The 15,825-nt window shown below is 37.5% G+C and overlaps 1 protein-coding gene across 6 annotated transcripts in view; it reads right to left on the reverse strand.

The window, feature by feature from the left end:
- The window catches only part of LOC131992750 (ankyrin-1-like), a 103,807-nt gene that overhangs the window by 52,059 nt on the left and 35,923 nt on the right, over nt 1-15,825 (reverse strand). For all 6 annotated transcript variants that reach the window (XR_009396244.1, XR_009396245.1, XM_059358428.1 and 3 more), the window contains exons 2-3: nt 7,030-7,131; nt 116-214 (exon numbers count right to left, since the gene is read on the reverse strand). Coding sequence is in view for 4 of the 6 variants with exons in the window: in XM_059358428.1 (XP_059214411.1) it covers nt 116-214; nt 7,030-7,131 (201 nt within the window). In the remaining 2 variants the exon portion in view is untranslated. The remainder of the gene's footprint in view (nt 1-115; nt 215-7,029; nt 7,132-15,825) is intronic.

Here is a 15,825-nt window from a genome sequence, read left to right on the forward strand (position 1 = left end):
TAGTGTAGTGTATCTGTGCTTAGCTTAAGTTAAGAAAAGGTGTGACACCTTAAGTGCTTTATTCATTTCAGTTCAGTATGGAATGCTTCCACTACATACAGAGGGAATAAAGTACCTTGGTGGTGGCTTCCAGCTCAATGCCAGAGTGTAGTAGCTCCAGGACCATTTTGACGTGACCTTCTTTCGAGGCCAGGTGTAACCCGTTGAGACCATTCTAAGAGAAAAGACAAAGACATTTAGTCACATTAGAGTTAGAACAGGAGAAGGCAACCTGCGGCTCCAGAGCTATGAGTGGCTCTTCAGGTCATCTGCAGTGGCTCCCAAAACATGTATACGAAATGAAACGGTTATTAGTTTACATGTTAAATTTTATTAAACATTGATTGCAATTTGCATTCTTCGATTGTAAAGATGTGCATTTTAAATACAGCATTAAAACTTTTTTTTTTTTTTACTTTTTGGTCAATTTAATGTGCATCATAGCTTACGAAAGTCTATGGCCCGCCACCTTAACTTCTAAATTTTAGCTTTAAGTTTCTCTAGCTTGGCTAGCTTTTGATTCCGAATCTCCTGAGATATTTGTCAAGTGTCAAGCCTTTCATTTGCACTGTGCACCTGCTTTCTGACAAAATCCTATTGATAAATGCTCATTATGACCTATTAGTAAAGCTGGTAGGCTAATTTAGAATTAGTAGGCTGTTTTATCGTCATTGTAAGGCTTGAAATATGGTTTGCGGCTCCATTCCAACATTTTTTCCCTATTTTCGGCCAACAGTGGCTCTTTTGCCCCTGAGTTAGAAGAAATCGGATACAGGATCCTCTGAAAAGTTACCACCAACTCATATTAAAGGATTACTCTGTACTCATTATATTCAATCTTCAAGTGTTAGTAATAGTATGATAATCCTTTTATTAATCAGGATTATTATAATCACAGTCCACATTAACTGAAAAGTGATACCATATCTCTGAGGAGAACTTAATGAGTTAAGTTGTGGTCTTGTGAGTTAGTATTATAAAGCACACACGTGTACGAATCACACATTCTACCCTCCTAAATCAATTAATGGAACAGATGTTCAAAGATCTCTCAGAAATCTCTTTACATCCAGGCCAAAGTCATTCCCAGCCACCTTTTTTGCCTCTGCCTCTCCTTGGCCTTGATCATTGTGGTCTTGGCCACAACCACTGACATAAAGTAACTCACGACCTTTCAGTATTGCCAAATGAGCTATTAGTGCAGTGATGTGAGAAACCAGACTCTAATGTGTTTTACTTATGCTGTTGAACATCTTCAAACTCCCAAGTTCATATTCAATCTGTATTTATTAAGAGGCAGATCTGTAAAACTGAGTTATAATTAGGGATGCACGATATTGGATTTTTTGCTGATAACCGTTATGCCGATTTTTTACAACTCATTTAGCCGATTACCAATATTTTTTTCCCGCACAACTAATACCCACAATCAGGGCAAATTTGGCCAATTTCCCAATTGACATAATAGGTAAACATAACCTGTGTTCACTGGGAACATGTGAAAATTGCAACTGTACAGCAATTAAACGCAAATTGAATAAAACTACATGTACCTTACAGACTGCTGCTTAAATTCAAATTTAACTTAAAACAGGAGCCCGATCTGTGACGACTCAATCTGCACTGTGCAAACAAAATCACAAAAAAAATATAAGCAGCTTCAGTCCCTAATCAGAACATAAATAAATAGGTGGGCTCAGACTACACTGCACAATTCTATGAGCTACAAACAAGGTGCAACAGAGAGGTGATGTGCACCTCATTATTTAATCACTTTATTATATTGGCGGATATCGGCGTGTTGGCCGATGTCTGATAGTTCATTTTCAAGCCAAAATCGGCCGATACCGATAACATGCCGATAATATCGTGCATCCCTAAATATAATCACAAAGTCAAAACCAACTAAAACCAATACGACCAAATACTTGACTAATTGACTAAAGTGAAGGCAGGCCTAACAAAGCATGAGAATGAGTCTCATGGCTCTGTGAGTCCTGCAACATATGCCCATTTCCTCCAGCTGTGCGGAACATCACTCGTCTTGTTACTGTATCTCTAAAAATAACTGATAGACACACACCGACAGCAGGAGGACTCTGTTCTGACAGAAGAAAAACCTGATGAGCTTGATGAGTAGGGAGGAGAGGGAGGAGGGGAGCTGGCAGACGACTGTTTAATCTCAGCATTGTCCGTCTGTCTGTCTCTCTTTCTCTCTGACTACATGCTGTAATAGTAAAGTCAGAGCTGCAGCCTGCCTGCTGTACCCAATGTGGCCACCAGGAGTCTCAGTTAGCCACACTGTTCTCAGGCTTCCCATCATACTGCGGTGTCACTCAATTCAAATGGGTAACACAACCTCTCTGAGAGCATGCGCACAGTGATGGGAAACACGGTGCATCAGTGGCAATTACACACACTGTTAAATGTAGTGTGTGAACATCTGCTGTGCACACAATGGACTAAAGCAAATATGCCAGACATTCGGTTCGTTTTTTACCGCAAACACAAAACTACCAGGTGTTTTTACACCTTCAATGCCAATTAACACTGATTCCACAAACACCTTCATGTGAATGATATGCATTTATACAAACACAAGCACAGACAACAGCAGGGTTGTACAGTAGGAATAACATGGGCAGGTTATTGCTGCAGAATCACATAAATCACATGAAAATAGATTTTAGAAAATACAAAAAAACACCTGCTGTTGCTTCAGGCCTCACTAAAAAGCCATCAATATAATAGTGAGATATTTTAAAAAAAGAAGAAATATATAGAAAACACCCAAAAAGAAATAAATAAGAAAAGAAAGATGAAAAATTTGAGAAAAATACAAAGAAAGAAAGAAAGAAAGAAAGAAAGAAGGAAGGATGGAAGGAAGGAAGAAAGAGAAAGAAAGAAAGAAAGAAAGAAAGAAAGAAAGAAAGAAAGAAAGAAAGAAAGAAGGAAGGATGGAAGGAAGAAAGGAAGGAAGAGAAAGAAAGAAAGAAAGAAAGAAAGAAAGAAAGAAAGAAAGAAAGAAAGAAAGAAAGAAAGAACTGAAACTGTATAAGGAAATAGAGGGAAATAATTCCTATTAGAGAATCGCATTAGGGCCTTTAGAAACTTAATTGATCACATGGTTGTGGGTATGAAATTAAATTATCGTAGATCATATCACTAGTAATTGTCTAGCTGATTACGATCTTAATACAGACAAATTAAGGACTCTTGAAAATTGTGAAAAATATATATTTCCTTTTATTCACATAGTCATCTATCATTCCATATCTCATCTCCTGTCTCTGCCTCTCTCTCTCTCTCTGTAAACAGTAAAACACAGATTGAGGCTGCTGGGCGTTCATTCTTAATGCCCTGACTTCCATCTCACTGACAGTGTTTTGTCTGTGTATAAAAGCACTTGTCTATTCATTCACTAAACATCACTCCCACTCCAAAACTATCCTTAACACAACTACAGGCTGTCAGGCAAGCCAGTGTATGTGTCCAAAACACACATATTCTCTTTCACATGCCTCATAATATTCAATAGCCTGACTTTGTTGTGTTATGGTCATGATGCAACAAGGTGTAAGAGACTGAGAGACAGTGGGGCTGAAGATTGAGGGGACTATAATCTACTGTCGTTAATTATTTATGCACACCACTTTACACAAAAGATAGAGAATCAGGAGGTCTAGGAGTCGTGCATTTTTAATTTTCTTTTTGGGTCATTTATTTTACATCCTTTGCTGATACTGCAGAACGGCGTTCCACTGAGATTATAGTGACATTATGTGACGCATTCAAATCCCTCTACAAGTTCCTACAAAGACTGCTAACACCAAATTTTTGCACAGTTTGTTATTACTCAGAGGAATAAAGTGAAGTTCCTAAGTACCGTTCCCTATTAAATGTTTCATAATCATGACCTTCTTACTGAGGGAAAGCCTTTTACTTTCCCATAGTGGGGGGACAAAGGGTGAAATAATCCCCCAGACATTTTTATTTACAATTTAATTCTTCCCCCCATGGTAATGAGTTCCCATGACATTAGCAAAGCTATCCAAATGACTATTTAAAGAAATGTACAAAACATTTAGGGATAATTTGGACTTCAGATATATTACCAAAGTAGAATTTGAACTCATGTCAAACTAAATGTATCCATGTTTATACTCTCCCTCTAGCAAATAAATATGACAAGAACAATTTGAAAACAATTTTGAAAGTGTGTTATCAGGATTATACTACAGGTGCATCTCAATATATTAGAATATGATGGAAAAGTCCATTTCCAGTAGTTCAAGTCAAATAGCCCCAACCAAGTAGATGGACATACTTTTCAGAGGCCAACATTTCCATATTAAACATATTTTTTAAAATTGGTCTTCTGTGATTTTTTTTTTTTTTTTGAGAGACTGAATTTTAGGTCTTCATTAAATGTAATCCATAATCATTATTAGAAGAAATTAAATAAATTAAGACATGAAATGTTTCATTCTGTGTGTAATGGATCTATATTATGTGTTATTTCCACTTTTTGAATTGAATTACTGACATAAATAAACTTTTCTATGATATTCTAATTTATTGACTTGCACCTGTAAAGCACCTGTAGAGAGAATATCAGTGGTTGCTTATTGTGGTTTGAGCAAAACGGGTGTCTTCTTGGTCCAATAAGAGGTAGTCCCGACATCAGGGCGCCCAGACCCAAAAATGTGCACCTGGGAGCAAAAGAGCACATCTGAGGGTTTTGGTTTTTTTAACTGATTTGGCTCAGTTAGTTACTATCTGTGAGCAAGGCTTACACCTCCTTCGATTTGGATATTGGACTAGTCCTTGTGGCGATTTTGATAATATTTCGAGGAATTGTATCAACATCACATATATTATCCCAGAGACAGCGGTAACTCTTATGTTGCTATATTTAATACCTGGAACAAAACTTATCCAGAAGGCACTGACTGCACAGTTCTTTACTATCTCCAGTACGCTGCCCCTGGGCATGAATCCATGAATGAATTGTAGGGTGGTTTCAAGGAAAAGAGCTTATACATTCCCACCCTCCTCCAGACCTGCACCGGTGGAAATTTCTCCTGAGGACCATTAACAACTCAAGCAATAAAGTTCTCTTATTGTTCTGCTGCTAATGTGTGCACAGGTTCAGCAGTACTCTTTCATTTTTACTATATTTTGGCCTTTTTTTTAATTTCCTCAATGGCTAACTTCAGCCTAGACTTTTCAAAATGTGGAGTTAGAAGACAACCAATCTAGCAGACCATCGGCTGTGACTGTTCCTCTGGGGGCAGGGGCCAATATTTCTTGGGTTCCTTGTAAACAGTTCAATCAGCAACTTCATCAGTACTTGTTAATGTGTTTTTTGGTCCAGTTGACATTTTGAGTAATCTCATTTAACAGATATGAATGCAGTTTATTCTTTTGGAGCATTTTTTATGCTTTATTCAGGGTTCGGACACTTTAGCAGTGGTCAAATTCAAGCATTTTTCAAGGACTTTAAAGGTCAATTTTCAAGCTTTTCCAGTATCTTACACCTGTTGTAAATTGCATATTTTAGATGAGTACTTACATACTAAAATGGGGAGATTTCACTTAACCATACCAACAGCGATGGTATTACACTTTTAGGAGGAACGGTCTTCATTTCAGATAGGCTACTCTATTATTCTATTATTTTTACATTGAACATGTGATTATCTATAGTCTATGGATGGATATAGTCAGATTGCAAGAGAAATACAGTAAGAATTTCAAGCTTTTACAAGCACTTTATCCAAAATTCAAGCACTTTTTAAACCTTGAAAATACAACATTTAAATTCAAGCATTTTCAAGGATTTCAAACACCCGTAGGAACCCTGTTTATTAGAAAGTGACAGAGAGAATGGAAGACAGAGGGAGAGACATGCAGCAAAGGGACCTCGGGCCGGACTGGAAGCCAGTTCAGCTGCTACAATGACTCAGCCTTAGTGGTTTGCCCTCTACCAGTGAGCCACTGGGATGCCCCCAGCTAAATTGGAAAAAAGGTAATAAAAAGCATTCCGGCTGATGTCTTCCAGTTAATTTGCTCTTCACACAGGCTGGTTACCTTCATTCAACCAAAGCCTGTTCAAACGTGATTGGTCAGTACCAGTCGGACTACAGTTTAGTTGTTCTGTTGCCTACAAATTCTGCATTCATATGTCAATATCTCCTTATAAACTAGATTACAGAATGTACAGTAATGGAAAAAATATATCAGACCATTGTTTTCTTCAATTTCTTGTTCATTTTAATGCCTGGTACAACTATAACCTTTTCCCATGGTTTTCTTGATAATAACCATATCATTATCAAGAAAACCATGGTAAATGGCTAGATATCAACTCTTAAATTAAACTCTTATGAGCTAATTTTTGTTGTTATCATTATATTTGTCCAAACAAATGTGCCTTTAGTTGTACCAGGCATTGAAATAAACAAGAAATTGAAGAAAACAAAGGTCTATTTTTTTCCCATGAATGTACATACTGTAATCTAGTTATCTAATAACTTTTTCCCTGACTGTAAATGTAAATCAATTCTCAGGATGGATTTTAACATGCATGAACTTGTTGCCATCCTGGCTGTTAAAACAAAATTTCAAACAAAGTACTGCAATGATGTACCACCAAAAATCCAAATGACAAAAAAATGAAATAAACAAATAAACAAAACATGACATCTTCACTTTTAAAATGATTCAAAAATAGCTCATTTGGCAAAAAAAATAAAAATAATAATAAATGTTGGATTCAGGTACTTCCGTGTAGGCTGCTTATTTTTGTTAAGCACTGTGAGTACTAAATAAATGCTGTAATTGATTTTAATACGAGCCACAATTTAATTTACTGTTTGGTTAATTGAAATCCGTGGGTGGTGTCTTTTTCTACTCCCACTGACACACAAACACACGCAAGCAGCTTTTAGGATTAGCGTGCCAGTGAGTTGAATGAAATGAACTTACTTGATTAGATGTGTTAATGTCGAGCCCATTCTTCAGGTGATCATGAGCCTTGTCCAGGTTTCCTGAACGAGCTGCACGCAGGAAGCTGGTGGCTGCATCAGCCTGCAATGAAGAGGAAGAGGAGGACTGTTAGAAAGGAGAGGAGAGCATGGACGCAAATTCCGACACATAATTGAACACACAGCTCCTCCAAGTTCAACCACAAGTCCTTAAAAACACGATTCAACTGTCGTAGAAGCCCCAGTCAGGTCACATATCCATTACAATACAATAACAATCACTTGAAGGAGAAACACAAGGCTATACACAGGAAATACCACATTCAGGGGCTCTCCTGCCCTCTGTAAGAGGCTAAAAATGTCAGACTCCTTACAGTGGAGCTTCGCCCACACTGTGAGCTTGGCAGGCATTCATAGCTGAGCGCGCTCCGCCACGAGCTCCGCTGTCTGCCTGTCTGATCTCAGAGGAAAGCTCCTGTGGTTTGTGCCTCGGTGTGTGTCAGTGTTTGTACGCCCACCTCTGAATTCATTCATCAGCCAATAGTGTTACACGGCTGACCTGCACAATGAGATGTTTCCAATGCCCTGAAGAGAAAATACTGCGTAATGTAGTGTACTCTTGACCCTCCCTCCGCCCCTGTCACCGGCAAAATTATGTATCGGTTTGAGCTGTTATTCTCAAGTGGTTTAATTATAGTGAAATGCTCAAAGATATGCCTGCCCTTTTCAAATGACTGAGACTTTTTTTTTCTTCTCTCCTCACATCTCTCATCTGTGTAGATCCACCAGGAGTCTGTGTTCTTCATCTTTGTGAACTATGCATTCCATTGAATTCTATCTGACAAACAAATAGCATGATTCGGTCTTTTGACAGCCTCTTCCCTTTCCTCTCACCAGCCCTCTTCTTTGAATCTTTGCTGAATCAACGCCCTGTTGTTCCTTCCAACTTACTCCAATTATATTTTCTTCAACTACTTTCTCTGAACATCTCAGGATTTGCTCCTCAGCCAAGCTGTGTTGACATTTTGCTAAATTAAAAGTTTTAGAAGTAATTAGACAAGACTTTTCATTTGACTGCTCAGATAGTTTATGTCTGCCTTTGTTTTACATACACACCAGAAAAACATGGCAAATAAAGCCTCTGATATAAATCAGAGTATAAATCACTTAGACGAAGAACCCATATGGAATATCGTGAATGATCTCACACAACCCATAACCATTTATTGGTTTTTATTACGAAACAAGTTTGTAGACTTTTTCAAAAATAGCCATCCTTCTGTTTAACCACTTCAATGGTGGCAGGCGGCACTGTTTAGGGTAGCCTCTGCCACCAGTATGAATGTGTGTGTGAACGGGTGAATGAGCACAGTCTGTAGTGTAAAGCGCTTTGAGCGTTTGCAAAGCGACTAGCAAAGTGCTATAAGTGCAGGTCCATTTACCATTTAACTTGCGGCATTTATTTTCCTTTTAAATTACATTTTAGAATCATTTATTATATCATATATTTTGCCCTAACCTTGGTCGTAAGCAAACTGCCTTTTAACTACGTTATTTACTAAAGTAATCACTATGTTTTCAGTGAGCGGCCATTGAATGGGCTGATAACAACCTACTCAGCCCGCCAGCAGGTGGAGGAAGCCCCTAGTCGCCCATTCTTATGGGCCAATTAAGGCTGAAAACGGTTATTAAATCGTATGATAACATAGCCGACCACTGCTTTCAATAAACGACACAGTTGTAACCAACCACAGACTCTAACAGACTATACGAAGCAACAAAATACTTTTTTTTTTTTAAATGGAGTCACATTATAGATTTTCTTTCGTAGTACCTAGTAGCCATATCATAAGCAAAATATTTTACAGTGAGCGGTTCATCATTGTAAAATAAACCCCTTCAGGGTGTTTCAAGACCTGCATCACTCTGTTGGGGTTTATTTCGCAAGAATGACCAGTTTGCTGTACATTATCCCTTCTTTTCTCAAGCCAGTGTAGATATGAATCTGAAGTGAATCAAAAGCACTGTGGCAGATTTCCCAATAACAGATGTTTGTATATGACATGTATTATAAACACTATGCAAATTTTGTTTCTATCCAGTATTATCCTTTGATGTTTATTCCATTGCACTTTTGTTTTCTTCACTTCTTGCAGCACATCTCTGAGCGTCTGGGAAGCATTAGGATCTATTCACTATCTCATCGCTTTGCTTTGAACATGAGAGCTAGATACTGTGACTCAGGCAGGACTTCAAACAGTCACTGACAGGAGCCTCTCCAACTTAAGAACAGGGTTCAGGGTTGGTTCTGTATGTTTTAGATGTCTGTCACATTATATGCACAGTTCCTTATGAATGTTCTATAATGAAAAGAAACACTATTCTGTACAAAGTCTTCTTTGCTTCCATCTATACCGTTACATGATTTTAAACACCGTTTCACAGTGAACTCCTTTTATGTGTCTCTTCTTCTGCACTATGATGTGTTCATGATATGTACGGTATTACTAATCATAGCCTCCACCTGCGTCCCTCCTCCTCTTCATCATGACTCCACCCCCACTGCTTCATGAACCAGTTCTCCATGTTCATTTATCATCATGTGGTTGTTAATGAGCGCTGGTCATTTTAAGTATGTGTGTGTGTGTGTGTGTGTGTGTGTGTGTGTGTGTGTGTTGAGGCAACAACAGCACGAGCTACGAGCTGACCACATTTAGAAAAAAATGAAAAATCTTGCACCACCTTCCAGAAAGTCATTCTTCACCAGCTCGGGTTCATGTTTCTGTCAAGCTGGAATCCATTTTCCTTCGTGCTCCACCACCGTCTCTGCAGTTCAATCTGCCTTTTTCTTTTTTTTCTTTTTTTACCGTTCCCTGCATCCTTCCTTTTCATTCTTCACCCTATCCCAGAAATTACATCTTACGTCGGATCCTGGCAGGTCACTTTATGTGTAATCATCGTGCCAGTTAAACCAAATGATCAGATGACTGAATATCTCAATGTGCATCTCTCAGTAATGTCCAATGATCCCTGCCGCTACTTCACCTGTTCCTACATCTCATTTTCCTTTTCCGGCTGCCTCTGCCATTCTGTCCATTTCCCTTCTTTCTCTGTGTCACACAATCTATTTTATTTTCATGTATCCCCCATTGTTAAGCCCAACCCTGTTCTTTTGCACAAACCATTTCCTGTGAACATGGTAGTTTATTTTGAAAGCTTTGTGTTAGTATGCATTTCTTAGTAATTCTCCACAGTAATTCTCCATGCACTGAAAAAAAAGATTTTTTGGCCCTGTAATTATTATTTTAATCATCTATATAAATCCTACAAATAAATATGAATTCAGTGCTTTTACTTTAAAATAGCAGTTTTTCATGTAGTGCATTACTTAGTGATTGTTTGTTATTATGTGTCCTCAGTTTTGTATGTAAATTGAATCATTTGTTCTAAGTAATATTCACTAAACCAGTTCATTGGCTTAATTAGTTGATATTTCCAAGTAAAATGTAACTGAGGGACATCAGTGAATCTGCAATTTACTTGTGTATTTTCATTAAAAAAAAAAAAAGTGGTTCTATTAAATAAATAAATCTTAGAAACAGCCTGAGTAAATATTTCACACTTTCAGTGTGGAAAATCTTGACTAGCTTTTTTGAAGTAAATGTCACAATTTTTTCACTGTGCATTGGTAAACCCACCACACTTGATACTTTGGCATGCGTGTATTTGAGGAACAGACTTTGTGTCTACTGTACATTTGAGTAAGATATTGATATGCTGACAATGCACTGACCATTTCATTCAGCTATGACAGTCTGACCATATAAACTGTGGACAGTATGACCAGTTTGACTACACCTGACACATATATGTTTCATCTATATGATACGTTGACTATGTATGTACAATGTTCAGCAACCTGCAATGTCCAAGAATAGCTGGCAACGTGCCATGACAAGTATATAAGGTGCTCAGTCTCTTTCACATTCATTCATCTACTGTAAGCATGGCAGAGATGGGTCCGATGTTGGATGGAATAAATGCACATCAAGTAAACACTTATCCACTTGTTCTCTTCCTCTATCAAACCAGAAAAATACATACCATCACCTTATTATAAAGACACTATTTTCAAGACCAAATGGACCGGTCGATTGATATCTATGTTTCTTGTTGTATGATGTATGAACAGAATGATGACATTGACATGCTAGAAATGAAGAAAAAATTCAAAAAATCATCATTTTAAAGTTTGAGAATGAAGGGCAGTATAAAATGTTTAATGATTGGATTTCAGCTTTAGAGGAACGTTGTCGAGCTCATCAAGGTGAAATCGTGAAGATAAATGTTTGTCAGCCAGGAGCAGCAATGTGTGTGTGTGACCTCGCTTTCATAGACTGAATTTTTTAGTGATTCTCCAATATAAAAACTGTCCATGAATAAAAAATACACAAGGTCAGTGTGCAGTTTGTGAAGAAAGTCAAGCAGAATTTCCACTTTATACCAAGAATAAGACATGATCTTGACGGATTCACATGAGCAAAATAGATAAACTAACAGACAAACCAATAGAGGGAACACATATCTAATCTAGACAATCATTAATATTAAATGTTAATGGTCTGAATTGTAAATGAGATCAAAGCACATTTTACAAGTCTAAGAAAACACAGAGAACAGCTTTGGAAAATCCCCAATAAGTATGACTGGAAACTTGCCAGCAAAGCCACAAAACACAGCAGTTTCCCTGAGCACAATGACCACAAGGACATGACAAGAAGCAATATCAATATCAATACAAATATACATGTCTAGTACAGGGTTCGTACACTTTTTCAGTGATCAAATTCAAGCACTTTTCAAGGACTTTCAAGGTCCATTTTCAAGCTTTCCAGTACCTTTCAACGGTTGTAAATGGCATGTTTTAGATGAGTACTTCGATACTAACAGGGGTAATTTCACTTAACCATACCACCAGCAATGGTATTACACTTTTAACAAATAAAGTAGTTTGCTAATCTCATGAAACATACTGGTATGGGAATCTAGGGGCTAGGAGCAAAAGTAAGCTCACAAAAATCATCAACCGGTTGGAACTATACACGACCCAAACTAGGAGGAAAGCCTCACAAATAGGCCTACTGCAGAAGCCCTCACATCCACTAGGAATTGGAAAAAAAACCTTCAGTAAGAAGATACAGGGTAGAGTAACAAGAAACATCTCAGAAACAAGTCTACGCAGGCGAGACCCAGGCGGAGCGGTCTTCATTTCAGATAGGCTATTCAGTTTATATATTTTTTCCATTGAAAATGCGGTTATCTATAGTCAGATTGCAAGAAAAACAGTAAGAATTTCAAGCATTTACAAGCACTTAATCCAAAATCTAAGCACTTTTCAAACCTTGAAATTCAACATTAAAAAAGCATTTTCAAGGATTTCAAGCACCTGTACGAACTGCTTGTAACTACAAGACTTCAAAAGCAACTTTAAAACATTTTTTTAGATGCCTTAAGAAACCCCAGTGCAGCTGATGAGGTAACATAAAGTGCTGAGGAAATACAGAACGTGTACATAAGGATGTAAACAAACATCATATTTACTCTGTTATTAAAGAGCCATACTCCTCAGGCCTCCACCAACCTCTCACAGCCCACACTACTGACCTGACAGACAAGTCAGCGCTGAACTATAACAGCCGACAAGACAACACACACCGGCCAAGACAAGACAACGTCTACACCAGACAGTTAATAGTGGACGTACATACAAAAATGTAAACTGGTTGAAATGACGCAAAAGTGTCACTGAAATCAAATTTTGTTCTGTATTTGTGTTACAGATTGTAGCTAAATGTTCAAGACCTATATGCATGAAAATACTCAAATCTATGATATCTGAAACATATAGTTTATAAGTGATTAATGCAGAACAGATTCATACATCACATATTTCCACTCAATTACACACTTAACTATTGTTATCGAAAACGTTTAATCTATTACACTATAAATAAATAAATAAACAAACAAATACATAAGAAAATAATACAAAAATGTAAAAAAAATTAATGTATACAAATTAAATGGCAAAGTAAATAAATAGGGGAATAAATTCAAAGGTAAATAAATAAAGAGGAAATTAAAGGAGACATATCAATGGATGCCAGATTGCATCGATTGATTCATGCCTACATTTATTTTTTAGATTATTTTGCTATATTTTTTTTCAGTGTGTCAGCATGTGATTTGTTACACGGTGTATTTCATTTCTGAGTGTTTGTGTGGCTACACATGAATCTGATTGAATCTCCTCACAGTGAAACACAAACTCATAAGCTTTATGCTGAGCCAAAAATAATCACGTAGACACGAAAAAAGCCAGAAGAGAGGCTTCAAATATTAATACGGAGACAGAGAATACAATAGCCATGTACTCGTAAAAGAAGGTTTTATTTCAGGTTTTGCTATTCAATCATTTTTGATAGTCACATTCATTTTCACAGACTACAGCTGTGATGATAAGTGCAACACCGCAGGCACAGTGATGAGGTCTTCACCTAATCACTGCAATTTTTTTTGTAGTGTCAAGCTCCTTTTATTCCAGTCAGAATCATACAGCCTCTGATTGGTAGACACATTAAACCCAAGGCATTATGGGGATTACTAATGGGCAGCTAACAACAATAATGACTGTTTTCAACATGGAAAAATGGATGCATAAGAGATTCTGTGTTGGATTTGTCATTATGGATTTATTTTACAAAGGACACCGCAGTTCAGGGCTGGATTACCGCTTCTGAACAGGATACAATTGGACCAGAGTCCTCCTCTGAACGGCACTATGGAACTGTTAGCCTGCTTGGCTGCTAAACTAGTTGAGCAGCTTCCTCTGCTCCGGGTTGGTGGGCGGCGGCCGAGACATTTGCTGTTAAATGCAAAACCTAAGGGCAATGTTGCTTTTTTTACCACGGTGATAAAAGTCCATTGCATCACAGCCCTAACACACACAGTATGATACCACACATTTGCTGAAACACACATAAATGGTCTACTACAAGTGGCAGAAATGCGGGTTGATAGAAATCAATCTGACAAGATGAGTAACACCTCATGCCATTTAATTTGAGTCACACAGAACCGTGGGTGATTAGATACAGAAATAAGCTGTTATATGATCTGTTGTTGGTGTCAATTTTAGGTGTGTGGCTGATTTCATGAGTATAGTGTAAATAAACATTAATATTATAATGCTGAATAATTTTTTGGCGTCTTTGCTACAGACTACTGGCTCTTGGCTTCCCCCCCACGTACACTATCATTTTCTACAGTACACAGTCAGGACTTTGGGAGAGGGGAGACATTTAATCTCTGAACATCACAAACTGTCTGCCCTGGAAGCGTTTGGTGGTTTTCTCTGACTGAAGTCATTGGCAGAACATTGGAAACGTGTACTTATTGTAGTGACAGCTCTTGTCACTTCTCATTTTGAAATGAGTCCCTGTGTCACTTCAAGTTGAGACTTCGCCTCACAGTTCAACATGCATCTCATCTCCTCTTGCACTGTAACTTGGTAGGTGTTTGTAGGAATACCTACTACTATTACTACTACTATATTTTATGTACTACTGTTGGCACAGACAAAGGACATGTTTAAGTCTATGTTAACAAAGCAAAACCTTCAATTACCAATCTTATTTAATATGAAATTGGCAGAAAGGGAAGAAGATCAATATAACGCTATGCTTAAAGATAGTCCATTTTACCATATTACCAGTATTTACTGCACTGTACACTGTGTGTGAGCATCTTCTATTATTTTCTTTGTGTCATTGTTTGTATCAAGACCATGGTAATAGTTAAGGTTTTCAATAAGATGCAGGAGCTTTTCGACAAATCTCCCTCAGAGCATGACTCCTTCGTCCACATTGTAAAATATTCGTAAAATATACTTAAAAAACCCATATTGTAAAAAATATAGATTTCCAGAGCAATGTACACAGAAACTGTGTTTTGGGAAACTGTGGCTTTATCCAAGCTGTCAGCACTTCTGTATGGTTGTGATGTCACAACTATACTATATATAAATCAGGTTGAAAGTACAGCTACATTGCCATTACGGTCATTCCCAAGCTGCAATGACAGAGCAGAACCACTAAAAGCACAGTTGCGGAAGACCCAGAATCACTGACCAATCAGAGCAGACAGGGCTTTCTCGGGAGGCGGAGCTTAAAGAGACAGGTGCTAAAATGGAGCGTTTCAGCCAGAGGGTGAATACAGGTACATTCAGACAGACAGTATAAGAAAAATATTGAGGGTTTTTTTTAAACATTAAAGCACGTAAACATGTTCTAGCAGGAAACCAAAATATAAGTATGAACCTGAACATTTGCATAATAGGTCACCTTTAAAAAATCCTCATATTTTTGATGATTTCAATAACAAAGTGTAACTTGACTGTTGTGCAGCTAAAATAATTCCCACTGTCCCACAATAACTACAGATAATAAAAAAAATGATGACCAATAAATTGTATGCCAATGAAAATGCATATATATATATTTAATTTATCCATGGGACCTTCGAAATACAGTAAACATCAGTTTATACCTACAACCACCAAAACCTATTTCTAACAGCTTCTATGTCAGTCTTCTTTACTGCTGGAAACAAAAGACATGGGTGTAATGAATTTGAGTAGGAAGTTCAAAACTGTTGTTTTCACTGTCTATTATTATTAATTGGAAAAAGAGAGAGGGAGAGGAGAAGGTAGAAAAGAAGAGTGAGATGCACAGAGGAG

This window comes from Centropristis striata, chromosome 19 (genome assembly GCF_030273125.1).
Source record: "Centropristis striata isolate RG_2023a ecotype Rhode Island chromosome 19, C.striata_1.0, whole genome shotgun sequence".
Taxonomy (NCBI): Eukaryota; Metazoa; Chordata; class Actinopteri; order Perciformes; family Serranidae; genus Centropristis; species Centropristis striata.